Source organism: Lissotriton helveticus, chromosome 1_1 (assembly GCF_964261635.1).
Source record: "Lissotriton helveticus chromosome 1_1, aLisHel1.1, whole genome shotgun sequence".
NCBI classification, from domain to species: domain Eukaryota; kingdom Metazoa; phylum Chordata; class Amphibia; order Caudata; family Salamandridae; genus Lissotriton; species Lissotriton helveticus.
Window position 1 is genome coordinate 2,134,896,772 of NC_136057.1, and position 16,848 is coordinate 2,134,913,619.

General features: G+C 47.5%; 1 protein-coding gene across 4 annotated transcripts in view; it reads left to right on the forward strand.

The window, feature by feature from the left end:
* BRDT (bromodomain testis associated) overlaps positions 1 to 16,848 on the forward strand; it is a 2,808,714-nt gene that overhangs the window by 102,693 nt on the left and 2,689,173 nt on the right. For 2 of the 4 annotated variants that reach the window (XM_078646309.1, XM_078646320.1), the window contains exon 2: positions 3,604 to 3,875. In XM_078646309.1, coding sequence (XP_078502435.1) covers positions 3,681 to 3,875 — 195 coding nt within the window. In that variant the 5' untranslated portion in view covers positions 3,604 to 3,680. Of the gene's footprint in view, positions 1 to 3,603; positions 3,922 to 16,848 lie in introns of those variants that run through there. The other 2 variants (XM_078646312.1, XM_078646315.1) reach the window with 2 other exon arrangements.

Genomic DNA, 16,848 nt, shown 5'->3' on the forward strand with positions numbered 1-16,848 from the left:
GCCAAAGATGAAGTGTTGAAAGATGTAAAGAACTACATAATCGTGGGGTGGCCTAGGGAGAGAAATGTGAATGCGGCCTTGCAACCATTTGTAAAGGTTAACGAAGAACTTTCTATCGAGGATGGTATTGTGTTCAGATTAGACAAGCTCGTTCCCCCTGAAAGTGTTAGAAGCACCCTGCTCAACAAAGCTCATGAGGGACATTTGGGTGCCACCATGACCAAGCGGAGAGTCAGAGAGTACTTTTGGTGGCCTCAGATAGACAGGTACATTGACTCTTTGGTGCAGGAATGTACCATTTGTGCCAGCAGCGATAAGTGCCTTCGTACATCCAACCCCCCCCCCTCACACCCATTCCCCCTCCCGGAAGCTCCATGGGAGAAGGTAGGAATTGATGTTCTAGGGCCTTTTCTTTCCCTTCCCCATCAGTGTAAGTTTGCCATTGTAATGATGGATTATTACACAAAGTGGCCTGAAGTTAAGTTTGTCCATAAAGCTGACTCTAAGGATATTTTAGAATTCATGAGAGAAGTTTTCATGAGGGAGGGCTTCCCCAAATCCATTGTGTCTGACAACGGGGTGCAATTTGGGTCTGCGGACGTGGAAGAGTTTCTTAAAGAGTCTTCCATTTCACACTTGAGGAGCTCTCTCTATCATCCCCAAACGAACGGTTTTGTCGAGAGACTTAATAGAGTCGTAGGAGATTGTGTCAAATGGGCCATTGTACACAACAGAGCTGTTGCTCCCACTGTGAGAACGATGTTGTGGTTCTACAGGACCACGCCCCATTCTACCACGGGTGTATCCCCCTTTGAACTTTTGAAGGTTTGAAGGGCAGGAATGCATGCACGGAATTCAGGCGGGCATGGATGCCTAAATGGTTCAAATCCAAATCTAATCCACAAGAGCTATATGAAAATGTCAGACACAAAGTTAACTTGGCACAATCCAAACAAAAGGAATATTTTGACAACAGGAAAAGGGACACTAGCAGGGAGATTGCTGTAGGCGACTGTGTCAAAGTAAAGAAACAGGGTTTTGTGAAGAAAGGTGAATCCAAGTTTACCAAACCAGTTGTTGTTGACCAAGTGTGTGGCAGTGCAGTACGAGTCAATGGTCGCAACTGGTGGAATTTGAACAAAGTAGTAAAAGTTAATGATGTGAAGGATACTTTGCATATTTCTACCGATGACTGCGATCTGTCACGTGATTCTGCTGCAGAGGACTGCAGTGTTCACGATCCTTACCATTCTCCTTCGGCTGTTAGAAGGAGCTCAAGAGTTGTCAGAATTCCAGCCAGGTATCGTCATTAAACCTTCCCTCTCTTCTCCTTCCCTCTCCTCCCTTCCTCTCCTACCGCCCTCGTCTTCCTTCCTCTTTGAGGAAAGGAGATATATGTAGTGGTTTCGTCCACCGCCCGCTGTATGCGCGTGGACACTATCAGCCTGTGTCTCGTGCTGCCCATTGGCGCTTGAGAACCTATGATGTGACCGTTAGGTCGGACGGTTGAACCGGCCATTTTGCGCTATTCGACCTGCGCGTCGGACCTGTTGGGGGAACTCATTAAAGACTTTATCACTTAAAATCACCTCTTGTCCGCGAGTGATTACAAATAGCCCCACGTAAAACTATTTAAACAAATTTAAGATTTTAAAAGATGAGAATTAAGATAAGCTTCAAACGGATGGTAGTGCACCAGTGAGCCCAAGCACAAAAACAGCGCACTCACCTTCGCGCCAGGCCCGCAGCTGACATTTGACGAGGTGGTGGGGTTGGCAACTAGCAACCAACCTCCCCCCCCCTCTACACACAACTCTACGGTCAGGGAGGCCCAGTGCCTCTCGTCTTCTTTTGTACCCTCCCATGAGGACTGCCCTTTTACTTCGGTTGTTAAATGGTACGTCTTTTTTAATCTATCTATAAGCACTATTTTCTTTAATGAGTTTCCCCTACTGCAGGCACCACATGCATTCCTGCAACATTCGGCATGCTTTAACTTTCCAAGCAGCCCGGGACAATTGCGGCAGTTTATTATGCAGTGATGTAGGTCTCCCATTTACAAGAGTTAGAGCTATTGGCAATGTAAATGACAGTGCCTTTTATTTATGAATGAAAGGCATTGCCATTTACAATGTCAATAGCCTAAACTCTCGCAAATGCGATATCTATTGCATTGCAAATGCTTTTTTCATATAGTTTTCTCTAGACTCCAAAATGGAAGCCCCACATATTGGCTTTGCACGTGCTTTACATATGGTAGTGTGGCTTTTTATTTGATACTGGATGACCACGAACACTCCGCCTTTGTCTGTGCAGCTACCAATTTCCTGTATATAAAGAGTTTTAAGCAGTGTATGTCACTGCCAAGGCTAGTTTTGTGCTTTAGGATGTAGTAAAATGCAAATGGTGTTTTAAACACTAGAATGGCAAAATATAAACATTCTACAATTTAAGCATTGTTACTTTCACTGGTGTGCAGTAATTGCTGTTCTTTACCCTCTCCACAATGATTTAAAAGCTGATATTACTCTGCAATTAACACCTCTCACCTGTTTACTGTTGTAGCCCTAATAATAGCCAATGCAGGGTGTACTAATATAGCCATATAGCCCACCGTAGCAGGCTATACCGGACATTAAATGCCTGCTCCAGCGTTTGGGCGAGGGCCTTTAACAAGGGAGCCTTTAATGGCTGGTATAGTCCAGCTACGGCGGGCTATAAGGCAATTGGATTGTTCTGCCTCATATGGGCAGAATGATCTAATTAGTCAAAAAAAACCTTACAGAGCCGGAGGGGTTAAAATCCCTTAGGCTCCTGGCTCCGTGAGGCCTTTGTTCACAGCTCATGCTGTGGCAAACATTAGAATGTTGGAGCTCCAGGCTTTTACCAGCCATTGGAAGCCTGGAGCTACTCCACTGCCTTCAATCGAGCGCTCAACATTACAATGTACTACTAAGTAGGTGCTTCTTGATTAGTCTAAAGTTGCATGCTCTGGATCTGGTCAAATAAGATTTCCAGTATGACCCGAACAAGTTTCACGTAGCCTTAGTGAATACAAGGTAGGGCAAGTCATGTTTATCTTTATCATTGCTAGCTGGAAGATTTAGTATTTAATACAACATAACTAACTGCAGCCTTTGCACGGTTTAAAACACTGCGCGTATTCCTGATCCCATTTCTAAGCCTCATTCATGGTTGTCTGCTTTATCTACCTATTTCTAGAATTTCTGCATTGTGGAAGGATGTAATTTGAGAATCTCAAATGGCAATTTGCTGGGTAATAAAAGTCCAGTCTGAATACAAAAAGGCCCAGCGAGCACAGGCTATGCACCGGCTCTCTGTCTTGTGTAGCTATCAAGGAATGTAGTTCTGTGAGAGGTTTCCAGAGACATGATGGTTGCTTGTAACTGATAAAATAGGAATGTAATATGTGAACTACACTTGAGTGAATCAGTGGAGAGAAATGTATGGTCCACCTGTTTTATTTTTTGACTTCGTTATAATCTTGCTATATGAATTTGTCGAATGAAAACTAATGTTCTAGGGCTATTGGAGAAACCTGCTACTGCATTTAGATTTCATAATATTTCTTTTTTTCTTTAGGTAAATATTTATCTTGCTTGTGGACCTGATGCACACATAAATTGTGGCCCCAAAATCGAAAATAAAGTTGATGAACAATGTCAGTCCCACGAAGGCATCTTCAAGCAGTAATTGGGAATCCACCACCACCAGAATTTATCAATCTACGAAAAAGTGGGCGCTTAACTAATCAACTTCAATATTTAGAAAAGGTGGTGTTCAAGACATTGTGGCGTCACAATTTTTCTTGGCCCTTTCAGCACCCTGTAGATGCTGTGAAGCTAAACATTCCTGTAAGGATTCATTTTAAGTACTGCATATGAAATGTTACAAAATGTTGTAAGTTATTTACAGTATTTTCAAAATTATATTACATGTGTTCGGCAGAACAGCGTTCCTCTTTTTTGGGACTGCTTTGTGGGATCAGAATAACGTAATTGATTCTGATTAATTGTTGCAGCCTAGTTGCCTGAGGCATTGTTGAGTCCATTTCTCTTTTGTGGTTTTGCAGTTAGAATGTACTTCTATTCAATGTGAAGTTGATAAGGTTGACTTAATATTTAAATCATCCACATTACAACAAACACTGCATCCTCCAACATCTTTTATCTTTGTACTTGATCCTTTATTTACAACCTGTACCCTTACTGACTTCATTTCTGCAGATTTATGGAAGGGGAGGCCCTTATCAGTACTTTGAGGATGTCATTCTTGTGCAGCACTAAGTAAAGCAGTTGGAGGTCCAGCGAAATGAGTTGTCATTCATGCACCTCCCTTGGCCAGCCTGAATTTCCAGCCAAAACGTTCATGGCACCCATGAGGCTAGCACACATATTTATTTTTTGAGTGCCTCCATTTAATCTTGCTGAGAGCTTTTAGCTGGCTTGCAATCCAAATTTACGTTTTGACTCTTGCTTCTGACACAAGCCGGGAGGGTTAAGAAATAATGATCTTGTAGGTCATAATTTATGGATGCTGACCCTAGTCGGTTACTCTTGGTGACCAGGGCCGGACTCCTACCAGTCACTAGAGTAGACCCCTCATTGTCTGTACCTGCCTTTGTCACTTTTCGCTTTGCTGTAAATTCCTGTTTTGTGCCAGTTATCAGTGTATTCTCCCACTCACTCTCTTAGTACTTATCATTAAAGTCTACCTGCGAGCATCTGCTCATCCTTCAACTCCTCTGTCAGTCCCAGCCCAGTTATTGTCTCCTGCTGTTCTGCTTGCACCAAAGGCCCTAATGACCAAATTATAATAAAGCTGGAAGAAAATGTTTTTGATACATTTTAAATACCAGTGTATACGCCACTTTATCATAATAGTGTGATATGTTCATAGCATAGTTCCTTCTGTTAGTATGAAATGCTATTTGGTGCCAACAAGCATCACCTACAGTCATATTTCCATAGTTGAATCCCGTGTGTTGCCCGTGAATATGAACACTTAAGCTGTACTGACCTTGCATATCATTAGGTAAACTTTAACTCCGGCTTCTCCAATGAGTAGCTCTTGAGCTACTGATAGCTCTCTAGCTGCCTGTAGGTAGCTCTCCTGTGTGCAGTCCAGCCTACTAAATTAGAAGCTTATTCATGGTTAATTATTTATTTTATTTATAAATGTAACCTTTATTTGTCTTTTTCAATGAAGTCCCAATAGGTGTGCACTTTCAAACATTGCGGACAGGTGGGATCCATGGCAAAGTGCAGCTATGTCGGCAGTACATTGACATATGATAAGAGTTTGTCATCATGGTATTAGAAAAATCAGTCCAAATCCTCCTCAGTCATACCTTCACCTGCAACGAGTCATGTTGGTCGCTTACATTTGCATCAGGGGTTAAGAACACGTTGCATATCTCCCTCCACGCCCAAAGATCCTCTTCCAATTTTTCAGCCCTCTGACTGGCCTTTATGTGGGCCTCCTCCCCAGGGCCCACTCACACACATCCCTTAACCACTCATCTACTGTGGGGGTACGCTTTCCCATGCGTTTTATTTCAACAGTGTGCTTTGCTTGAATCCGAAGTAGTTGCAAGAGTTTATACGTCATCCTACGCTTTTTGGGTTTTGCAGTATGTCCCAATAAGCTGTGTAGTGGGGTTATCTCCACCCAAAAGCCTGTACCACCCCCCTCCTCTTCACCAACTCCACCACCTGTGTCAAGAATTGGTACACCTCAGGAAACCCCCATAATAAATGCAAAAAATCTGTCCCTAATGTGACCCATCGAGACTGGATCGATGCGGTGCAGCCTCACTGGTGTCATGTATGTGCGGTGTAAGTAGTTGAAATGTATCCACTTGAAGCGCACATTGCAAGATACAGTGTGTGTGAGTGCACATATTGCTTTTCATTTCTTCTCACTTAGGGGTTCTGTCATGTCCCCATCCCATGCCGTCCGAGCCCTGGGTGGAGGGCGCACGGAGTCGGCTCTCATGGCATTGTATAATAGAGAGATAAGCTGTTGTCCAGGACCGCAGGTAAGCATTGTATCTAGAGTTTGTGTCATCCGTGGGACATTGGGATATGTGGGCCATGTTGCCCTAACAAAATCCAGGAGTCTGGCATACTGTAAATATTGGCCCTTACCTAGTCCAAAGCACTCGCAGTCCTGCTGAAATGAGATGAAGGTTTGATTTGGGAACAAGTCTGCTAATACCGGGCAACCCGACCCCCACCATGCCTGGAATGACATATTTTCCATCATTTTCTGCACTGGGGCAAGAATCCATACAGAGAGTTTTTGATGAATTGGTGTGTGTCTTCAAATTCATTCTACAAATGATTGCCATATGCTTGTAGTCTGTTTGAATAAATGGGGCACGTCGTCTGAGGTACCCGTGCCATTTGGAGCCTGTTCTGTCCTGGACTCTTCCCCATAAGTAGGCTTTTTTTCCCCGGTTGTGCCCCTCGTCAAACCCCCGGGTCCTGTGTTGTAGGTGAGCTGCATAGTAATATAAATCCATCTGACTGCTTCCAGTCCACCCTCCTCATACAGCCAAGTCAGAGTGTTCAAGGCAACTCTACTACAACAGCCAGCTCAGTATAGGGAGACCAGTACTGAGTTCAAGTGCTTGAATACTCACGTGGGAATACTGCACAATGAGTTTTGGACCGCTCATTGTGGACGCTTTGCCCTGCCGTGCATTACCTGATTTGGAGGTGTTTGACTCTGCTGTTGGGTCCGAGGCCGGAACTTTGCTGTGCTTCTGCGGTCCCCGCTCTACGGGTGCCGCCTGGGGGATTACTGCCTTCTTTTACCGGAGGAAATCGCTGGGGGACTGCGAGGACCAGCAGGCTACACTCCCTACAGCTGGTACCTCTTCCCTCGGTGGTCACGCCCCCGCCAGGCCGCTATATTAACTTTTCGCGGCCCCCGCTCTGCGGGTGCCGCTCATTGTGGACACTTTGCCCTGCCGTGCATTACCTGATTTGGAGGTGTTTGACGCTGCTGGTGGGTCCGAGGCCGGAACTTTGCTGTGCTTCTGCGGTCCCCGCTCTACGGGTGCTGCCTGGGGGATTACTGCCTTCTTTTACCGGAGGAAATCGCCGGGGGACTGCGAGGACAGCCGGTGTCCAGATTTATTCTTTTCGGCGTGGAGCCGCTGGCGGTAATGACAGCTTATATTTGTCCAGCCTGTTCCGGATGTCACTTATTTGCTTGGAAAGCACACAATCACGGCCGCTGTTGGTGGGGTGTGCTTGGTCCCCTGTCTGGACCTTCACTAAGGCGTCCTCTTCTTCCCTTAACTCCTGTTGTAGCTGACGTTGGACTCTGCATGTTAATTCCATGCCCACACCTCGCAGAACCATTTTCATTTCCTCCCACTCTGTGACTCTGCTGGACGACTCCCTCCAATTGAGGGCCATATACTCCATTAGTGCTAGGGACAGCGTCTCCTCTCCTCCTGATCTTCCAGTATATCGAATGGCACTCTCCACCTCTGAGGCCCCTGAAAGGGGGCGTTCCACCGAACCACACAACTTACCAGAGCGGGATTTGACAGGAATGAAAAATTTCCTAGCTAGCGTAACGGGAAGTTTCAATTCTATTAAGGACTCCGAGGAAAGGATTATGCTATTCTTTCCTCACTTTATTAAACAGCAGACATTCAAAGAACACAGTCAAAAAACTACTATTCCCATGAAACATAGGGAATAAACAAGTTTCAACAAAAAGAGTGTCCAGGTACAGAGTGTCCATTCGCGTCCACTAATCACAGGGCTTCAGGTATATCTTAGTCCTCTGTCAACCTCCAATCCCCCTCTTTCATCCCTCGTAGCCAGCCAGGCAAAATATTTCAAGAATCCTGTTTGTTGGAATCTCCTGTCAGAAGCAAAGAATATAATTAGGCGACCGCATTGGCTAAGTATTAGCCCTGTAGGGGAAACACATGCACTGCAAATGATAATATACAAATAGGCATTCTGAGAAGGAAACAGTTTACTTACTCCACTACGAGGGTGGGGAAAAATACATCAAGATGTACCCTGGGTGGGATAATCCTCGCCTCCGAGTCCTTAATAGAATTGAAATTTTCCGTTACCCTAGCTAGGAAATTTTCATTCTATGTCAGGACCCGAGGCGAAGATTATGCTTGTTTAAAGCATGCTCGCCACCAAGTGAGCCATTTCAATAATCGGCTTAAAATAAAGCCGTTTAGAGGTTGAGCCTGAAGACCAGTCTGCTGCATTCAGAATGGTTTCAAGACGAGCTCCCAGGGTAAACGCTTTCTTGGCCAAAGCTCCTCTGGCCGAATGAGCACCAAAGAACCGATCAATTCCAGGTGCCTGCATTACCCACCTGACCCAACGGGCAATGGGGGGGGAAGAGACCGCTTTATCGGGCTTTTTGAGCGCAATAAGCAATTGCCGCTCCCCTGGAGGACGGAACTCCTCAGACATCTCCTCGTAAGCCTTGAGGCAAGAAACCACGTGCAACTTCGGAGTATCCGGGAACGCCGGATAGGAAATGGTCTTTGTGCCACACTTAGTTTGTCTCTGAATCGTGACGATGACCCCTGTGGGGGAGAAAATCCTTCTGGAAACATCCAGGGCGCTCACATCCGAGACCATTCGACAAGAGAAGGCACAGAAGCATTGCCAACTTGGCTGACCGCTCCTTCTTTGAAAGGAATCTGTTCGGCTGCCAAGATAAAAATAGATTTAAAACCTGAGTATCCAGGTTCTGGAGGCAAGGAGAGGCGGATGCCCCGAAGGACGCAACAGACCAAAGAATGCTCACCCACTGAGGAGCCATCCACAATAGCGTGACCTGCAGATATGGCAGAGCAGAAAGTGTTGATTGTGCGATACACCAGGCCCTCCTCTGCTAGGGAGGCCAAAAAATTCAAGTTAGAGGTCACGTCTGCTGCCACGGGATCGAGACCCCCTTGCAGACACCAACGATACCACCTTCTCCAGGTAGATCTGTATCGTTTGACAGTACTATCAGCCCAGGCTTTGGGCATGAACCTTGCAGCCACTCCTGAAAGGCCTTGGACCGCCCAGCGTCCCCTGTAATCCGCCCCGCCTTCAGGGTGAGGGATCCCTGCTCGTTCAGCGGATGCAGAACTTTGTCCGGACTGAGAAGTAGGGTCTGAAAGCGGGGGAGTGGGATTGAAAAATCTCAAGAAAGTTCCAGAAGAACCGGAAACCAAGCTTGAAAACTCCAAATCAGGGATATGAGAACTACGTCCGCCCCTTGGCGGCGAACCTGGGCTGAGACCCTGGTGAGCATGGCGAATGGGGGAAAAGGCATAACTTTTCTCGTACCGCCAGTCCTGGAGGAAGGTGTCCATTCGTGATGCCAGGGGATCCGGCCTCCAACTGAAGAACCGGGGAAGCTGATGATTCAAGCGGGAAGCAAACCGGTCGAATGAAAACGGACCCCAGACGCTCTGAAGATCCGCAAAGACCCCCGGATTCAATTTCCACAGACTTATCGTGAAAATGACGCGAGTGGAAATCCGCGACCTGATTGTCCCGAACCGGCAGGTATTCCGCCGTGACCCACACATGGTGATCCAGGCAGTATTGCCAAAGGTTCAATGCCAGGTTGGAGAGTGCTCTCGACTGCGTACCCCCAAGATGATTGATATATCGGACTGCCGATACGTTGTCCATCTTGAGTAGTACGCATGATCGGACTGAGTCCTTGGTCCAGCATTGGATCGCAAAAGACCCCGCTAAAAGCTCCAGGCAGTTGATATGCAACTGCTGCTCGTGTGGAGACCACACACCACCTGTAGTGGATTCCCCACACCGCGTGCCCCAGCCGGACCTGCTGGCATCTGACTCGATGACGATGTATGACACGCAGCCGAAGATCGCGCAACCATTCTACGCTTCCATATTGGTGAGCCACCATTGCAGTTCCTCTCTGGCATCCGCCGAGAGAGCCACTTTCTGCGAATATGAAAGCCCATGCGAAGGTGTTGGGCTTTGAGGCGCTGTAGTGAAGTGGCCCCGGGAAGATAGCCTGGATTGAGGCCGTGAGAAGGCCTACGATCCAGGCTAGCTGCCTTAGGGAGATCTGTTGAAGAGTGAGCGCTCTCCTGCGTTCGTGACAGATCTTCGTCATCTTCCTGGAGGGAAGACTGAGGGTCGCTGCCACCAAATCGAAGGAAAATCCAAGAAAAACTACCTGTTGGGAGGGAACCAGCATCTATTTCGCTTCGTTGATCACAAAGCCCAGGCCCTGAAGCAAGTTGACCGCAGTCTGAAGCTGACGCGTCAAGGTGTTCATTGGGCCATCAGTAAAATGTCGTCCAGGTAAACTATGAGGTGCATGTCGGACGCCCGTAGACGCTCGATCACTGGATGGAGCACCTAGGTAAAGCACCAAGGGGCAGAGGAGAGGCCGAAGGGAAGAGTGGTGAACTCGAACACCTTGTTGCACCATAGGAACTGCAAGAACCTCCAGTGAGGAGGGAAAATGGGTACAGTCAAATAGGCGTCCTTGACCGTCGTTTGGTCGGAGGAGATCGCGGAGCAGATGGATTCCCTCCATCTTGAGGTAGCAGTAACCCAGCCACCCATTGAACTCACGGAGAGTGATGACGGGTCTCTGACCCCCATCGGACTTGTCCATCACAGAGGTTGCTGATCAACCCTCGCGGGTGGAGCAGAGTCTCCGCGATTGCCCCTTCATGAAGGAGAGAACGAACCGCCTGCTCGACCTGGGCAAAATCCGTCTAGGAGAAAACGAGAGCGCGTGGTCGAACCGGTTGAGAAGGTTCTCTGTGAAATTCTATATGGATCACCCAGACAGTTTGTAGGACCCAGGCCTCCCCGTGACAGTAGTCCAAGCCTGGAAAAAATGCACCAGATGGCCTCCCACTCTTAAAAGGGAAGGAGGGAGAACACTCACCGGAAGAGCTGGAGGTACCCCTGCCTCGACCGCCTCGGTTCTTGCCCCGTCGTTCTCTTGTAGGATAGAAGTTGCCGAATCTGGCTGAGTCTTGGTAACATTCTTGGTTGGAGCCTCGCCCTCTGCGTGAATTTGGACGGGGAGCCCCTACCTCTTCTAGCCCCTCGGAAAACTCGAGGGCGAAACACCTTCTTAATGGAGGACTGTGCTCGGTCTAAAGAGGTGATTGTATTAAAGTGCCCCAGCTCCTTTATAAAGGGCTGTCTGAAGAGCCCGCCCTGAGCAACTGGGCCTGCTTCAGAGTCGGCCAAGTCCCCAAGCTTGGGATCAATTTTAATGAGTAAAAATGAGCGGCGCTCTTTAGAAATGGCACAGTTTGCGTTTCCTAGAAACACCACCACGCGTTGGGCCCAGGAAGAGAGGTGATTGGGCCCATGTCTAGTATTTTCTTTATTGGGCCAAGGGTGTCCAGGAGTTTGTCCTGGCAAGCCCGCCATGACCTGTCCATGCCCTTTTTTGGGTCCTTGACACATTTTTGAAGGAATGTCACCATCTCCGAATCAATATCTGGGGTGTTCGCCACCTTTCCTTCTAAGGAGGGGCGAGGACATTCCGCCCTGAGACAATTTTGTACCGTGGCCTCTAACGGCCGGCAGATGCGGCTGGCGACATACTATGCTACCTTCTCGGAGGGTGCCCAATCTGAAGAGCGGGGATGCAGGATGTCGTCGTGATCGAACATATCTGCGCAAATATTCTGAGCCTCCGAAGTAGGCGTTGGAGCGTAAAGGGGGCCAGGGGTGAGAAAGGCCGGCTTTGGCATCGCCCCCTTGATCAGGGTCCCCGGGAGGCGGCTGGAGCCGTCGGTGGAGCAGAGCTTGCCAAGAAAGCCTGCTTAAGGCGCTCAAAGGCGTCCGTGTCAACCCCGTGTCCCTGGGGTGCTTGGCGGAAGGGGGTTGAGCGTCCGCAGGGGCTCTGTCGGAAGGCAGAGGTGCTGGGATGGCCTGGGCCTCTTTGGCCAATCTGCTGCAGGCCTGATCGATCTTGCGGGATAGTCGGTCCTCTAGAGGGCCCATAGCCGGTTCCACCGCCTTATGGATCGAGGAGTCCATGGTGTCGTAAAAATCTTCATCCCACTGTAAAGCTGTCAGTGGGTCCTCCTCATATTGGTCGTCCTGGTATGCGTCTTCCTGGTAGGAATCCATAAGGGCCAGAGAAAGACACTACTCGGGGGAAGATATAAGCCAAGGAGAGGGGTAGCTTTTACTTGAAGATGAGCTGGGAGGCCGCCTAAGCTTTGAGGAGAGGGGTAGCCTCTAATGAAGGGGGCTGGGTGTCAGCCTACACTTTGGGCGAAGCCCTGGGACCCAACAGCCATGATGCAAATTAAATTCAAGGGCAGCCTGCCTAAAAGGGTCCTGCAGGTCTAACCTGCCAATACAGACTCGTGGCCGAGCGTTAGGAAGGCCTAAATATACAGACTCCCCGATGCGGAATAACAATCCCTGCAAAACTGCCTAATGGCAGATACATACCTCAGCAGAAGCGTTTGGGGGACGTTCGGTAGCAGAAAAACTTATTGAAAGCAGTCAACAGACCGGTAATCCGGTGTAGGAGGCAGGCGAAGGCTCGTTTCACAGGCGTTGCAATCCCGAGATGAAATGCGCAGAATCTCTGGAATGCACTTCGTGAGGAGGACGCAGAGACGTGCCCCCAGGCGGCGGGAGTAGAACGCCGCAAGCCGCACCACAGTTACAGCCATAAGGTAGGAACACTCCCACGGCTGAAAGTGGACGAGCCAAGTAGCGGCTGACCCGCAAAACCCAAGTAAAAAGCTGAGAATGAGTCGAGGATGAGAAGATTTCAGGAAAAAGGTTGCGGCCAAAATTGGCATGCTGTCAATCTAAACACTTCGAGCGCGTAGCGCTGGAAACCGCCGCAGCGGAAAGACGTGCTGAGGCGACACTGAACTGACACAGCACAACTGTCAGTAAGCATACAGCCAGAGCAGAGCTCGCGATTACGCTAATGAGCCTAGGGGGGGGTCACTTCCACCTCTCGGAAGGGTGCATCCCAGTCACTAGCACCCTGTCCAGTCTGCTATGTGTATTGTGTGTGGGTGAAGAACTTCTGAGTTGGGTGCCTTTACTGCCTGGCATTCCGTAGCCCCAACTCCCTCATTACTGCTTGCAACTTTTTAGTTATCTGTGGTTTTGTAACACTCCTGGGTGGGTGTCTATCCAAGTCAGAATTTGGACATAGTTGAAGTCCTCCAACCACAGTAGTCGTACATCAAGTTCTGCGGTTATTAACTTTTGCATTGATTGGAAAAAAATGCAGATTTGTCTGTGTTTTACATGTATGTATTTATTATAGTGATATCACGGCCGTCTAGCATGCCTTGCAGTAGTACATATTGGCCATTTTCATCAGCCTCCATAAATGTAAGGGTGAACAGTACCCCCCCAGGCGATCCTCGCCAGTGTACAGCTAGTGTATGTTGAGTAGAAGGAATGATTTTTGCCCCCCCCCTGTATCGTCCAGATGTTTCCTGTAGACAGGCAATCGAGACACAATGTCTTTTTAGAAAGGCGATCACCCTATGACGCTTCGTGCATGTGCCCAGTCCCCTGACGTTCCAACTTAGAGACCTAACTTTGGTTGTCATACTGGCGCATCATGAGAATCACACTTTGCGTAGACCATTGACCACTGCTAACCATCTCCACCCACGCACACCCTCAGGACTCCTAACAGTCAACAAATTGAATAACAAAACTCCCCACCCTCAAACAATGTACGTGCAACTGCACTGTCGTTATTGCCCACCCCATGCTCGTGCCATGAAGTACACAGTTTCTCTAGATTTTCAACAGGGGTTTTTGAAAAACCTCAGCGAAGCAAGCTACCCTACGAAGCCCACCCATTAACAAACCACCAATTAAGTTTCAATGAATGAATACTACTAATTCTCAACAGTGCCTAGATCTCAATCAGTGGCGGCTGGTGACATTCGAAAGGGGTGTGGCGTAACATTACAGTCGTACTGTACTGCGGCGAGCGAGCGTAGCGAGCGAGCTTGAACAACCTACGGGTGGTTTGGGGGTTCCCCCCAAGAAAATTTGGAAAAAAGTGTGGACAAACGGTGCATTTTTAAGCACATTTGAGGAAGCACTGCAAGGTTAATAAAGCAATTAGTGCTGGGCCTAATAAACATAGATCGGTAACTGCACCTCCCCTCCCCTCCTCTCACTTCACACAGCTTTGCTCTTGTATCTTCACCCACATCCACAGAGAAGCATGCTTACTCACAGGTGTACACATACTTCTGGTGGAGAAGTGTGGCTCAATGGTGAGAGCGGCAGACCCTGATGCAGAGGTCTAGCCCGGGACCACAACGCTAAGGATGCCTGGCCTCCACCTTGGGGGTGCCCAGGAGTGGACACCTCACAGGGAAAAGCCAGGATGGGTTCCACAGCGGTATTCGTACAAGCGCCTTGAGACCCTTGCGGGTGAGTAGTGCGCTATACAAGTATCAATTTACATTTACATTTACACTTCTCTACTGGGGATTGCCAAGTAGACAGACAAATACACAACTAACAAGCAGACACATCTCAGTCTTGAAACTGTAAAGCAGAGACAACCAAACGGATCTTATCAGCTTCCACCCCCTTCCATCTCAAATGTTCAAGCTTGTACCTCTGAAACACCACCCTGCATTCTAAAAGCCAGGAAGTACTTAGGGGGTTGAGGCATTAAAATATGTTTAAATAAATACAACAATTACTTTTCCATCAACATATTGCACGTTTTATAAAATGGTGTCCTGTTACACAGTCAATACAGGTACAACCGCTAAAGTCTGCCTATTTCCTGCCCATTCTTTGCTACAGGGTTATACCAAATCACTGCACAAACACTGGCAAATATGAAACATTATGCGATTGTATCAGGATCACACCTTGCATCAATGGGGAACTGAGATGGTGTTGCCTCTATTTGTGACTGAATAACATCTATCCCAAATTACACCGAACCTTAAAATGAAAGTGTTTAATAAGCATGCAGCGCTGGCGTTCCTTTCACACTCCTCAATGTCCATCGCCGAAGGAGTATTTTTTCTGAAACTATGCTGTACCCAGGCATTCTGAAAGGTCTTGCTGCAAATAACAATCGCCTCAGCGTGCTGTGACTCACCGGCCAAATCTCCAGTCACAAGCCAAGACGGACCTCCAAAGTGCAGAAAGACTCTGACTTTGCATCCTGCTGCAAAATGCAGATTAATAAAACAATAAGCCCCGACGCACCACCACTGGAAACTAATCTTAAGGTGGAGAAACGCTAACTCCAGTTGTGGATTCAAAAACCTGCGTTTGATACAAAACCGGGCATTCTTTCATAACTCCACCATCCCCCCTTCCCCACCCACCTCCGATTCATACGGCGTCAGTGCATTATCCCGCCTCTTCAAAATCAATTTAACAACCGAAGTTGTGTGTTGAAGTGAATGACTGTTTTGCTTCAAACAATGTAGTCGAAAACTTGAAGCATTTTGACAAATCGCAGCACATTTATAATTACTTGCACACTCCCAATTAACACTATATGACCTTTAACACGATTATGCCTCTAAGAGTTGAAAACATATGACCTTTCACCATGCTGAAACCAGGCCAGGAAACACAGTGATGGCTGGAAAGTTACCAATAAAATAGCTAAACTTGGCAGGGACAAAATTAAAAACTCCATACACATAAATCACTTCCCAAATCGTAAAAAAAACTCCTCTGGTTGCTACTACCTGGCATTATACTTCGGTATAGGCCTGAAGGTAAACTACAGCCTTTAATATTGTTTCTACTGTTTACATGGTGTGACGATTTATCAAAAATCTACAGAAGCCTTCAGTGACAAGTGCAATGGCAAACAAGCTGACGGGTCCTTATATAACATGTTCAGACATGCCCACCGTCTCCTTGGGTAAACACTGGCAATTGTCATGAGGGAGCTTAAAAGTTCAACAAGTTTATTTATTCCGTGGAAAGATTGAGGTGCTTCATTGCAACATCAACTGAAGAGTTATATAACTCGGGCAGAAGTTAATACTGGGACTACACTGTGCAACAATTTGTTCCAATAAGTAGTTTTGCGAATTAGCGAGGCCAACACATAGCGGTGCACTGAAGGGTCGATCCGGTTCCTGGCTCGGCTCGATTGGCTCTTAACTTTATTTGTAATGCATTTTGTTAATTACTAAGGTTCTGGGTGGCTAACTGCAAATCGCACATTCTCACTGCAAGTTTTGTAGGAAAACATTCTTCTATGAACTGGGTAGTCTGTAAACTAAAAAAACAATGTGGACGGTGTGCAATTTTGGAGAGTGGCTGCATGAAAGCCAGACCATAACTGCATGGAGCAGGATAAATAAAATATAGAGCACATATAACCTTGAAACTTTTGAACTTGAAATCTGTAACCTGCGCTAAATGGCGAAAGTTCTCGTAATGTCATCTGGCAGCTGGTATATGGAAGTGTAAAGTTGTGATGGATAATCCCCCGACAGAGGCTTTTCCTCTAGTCTAAACTTTTCCTAGTGTGAAGCTGTTTTTAATGTATGCATAAGAAACATATTTTTTCAGATATGGGCCTACATGTTAGGAAAAGCACACCAATTTAAAAACAGCGAGCTACCAAGATTTTAATCTGGGCTCCATTTATGTATTCCGAGGGAGGCCGCCCAGTCAGGAGCACATTAACATAACAATCGCCTTTTATGGGGCGTGGCTTGGACTCCGCCGAGCATGGTCGCCTGAGCCCCGAGCTCCGGGCCGATCTCGGTATTTATCCTGTCCGAGACCTTCCCCGGCAGCGCCGCCGGCCCGGCGTGGTTCC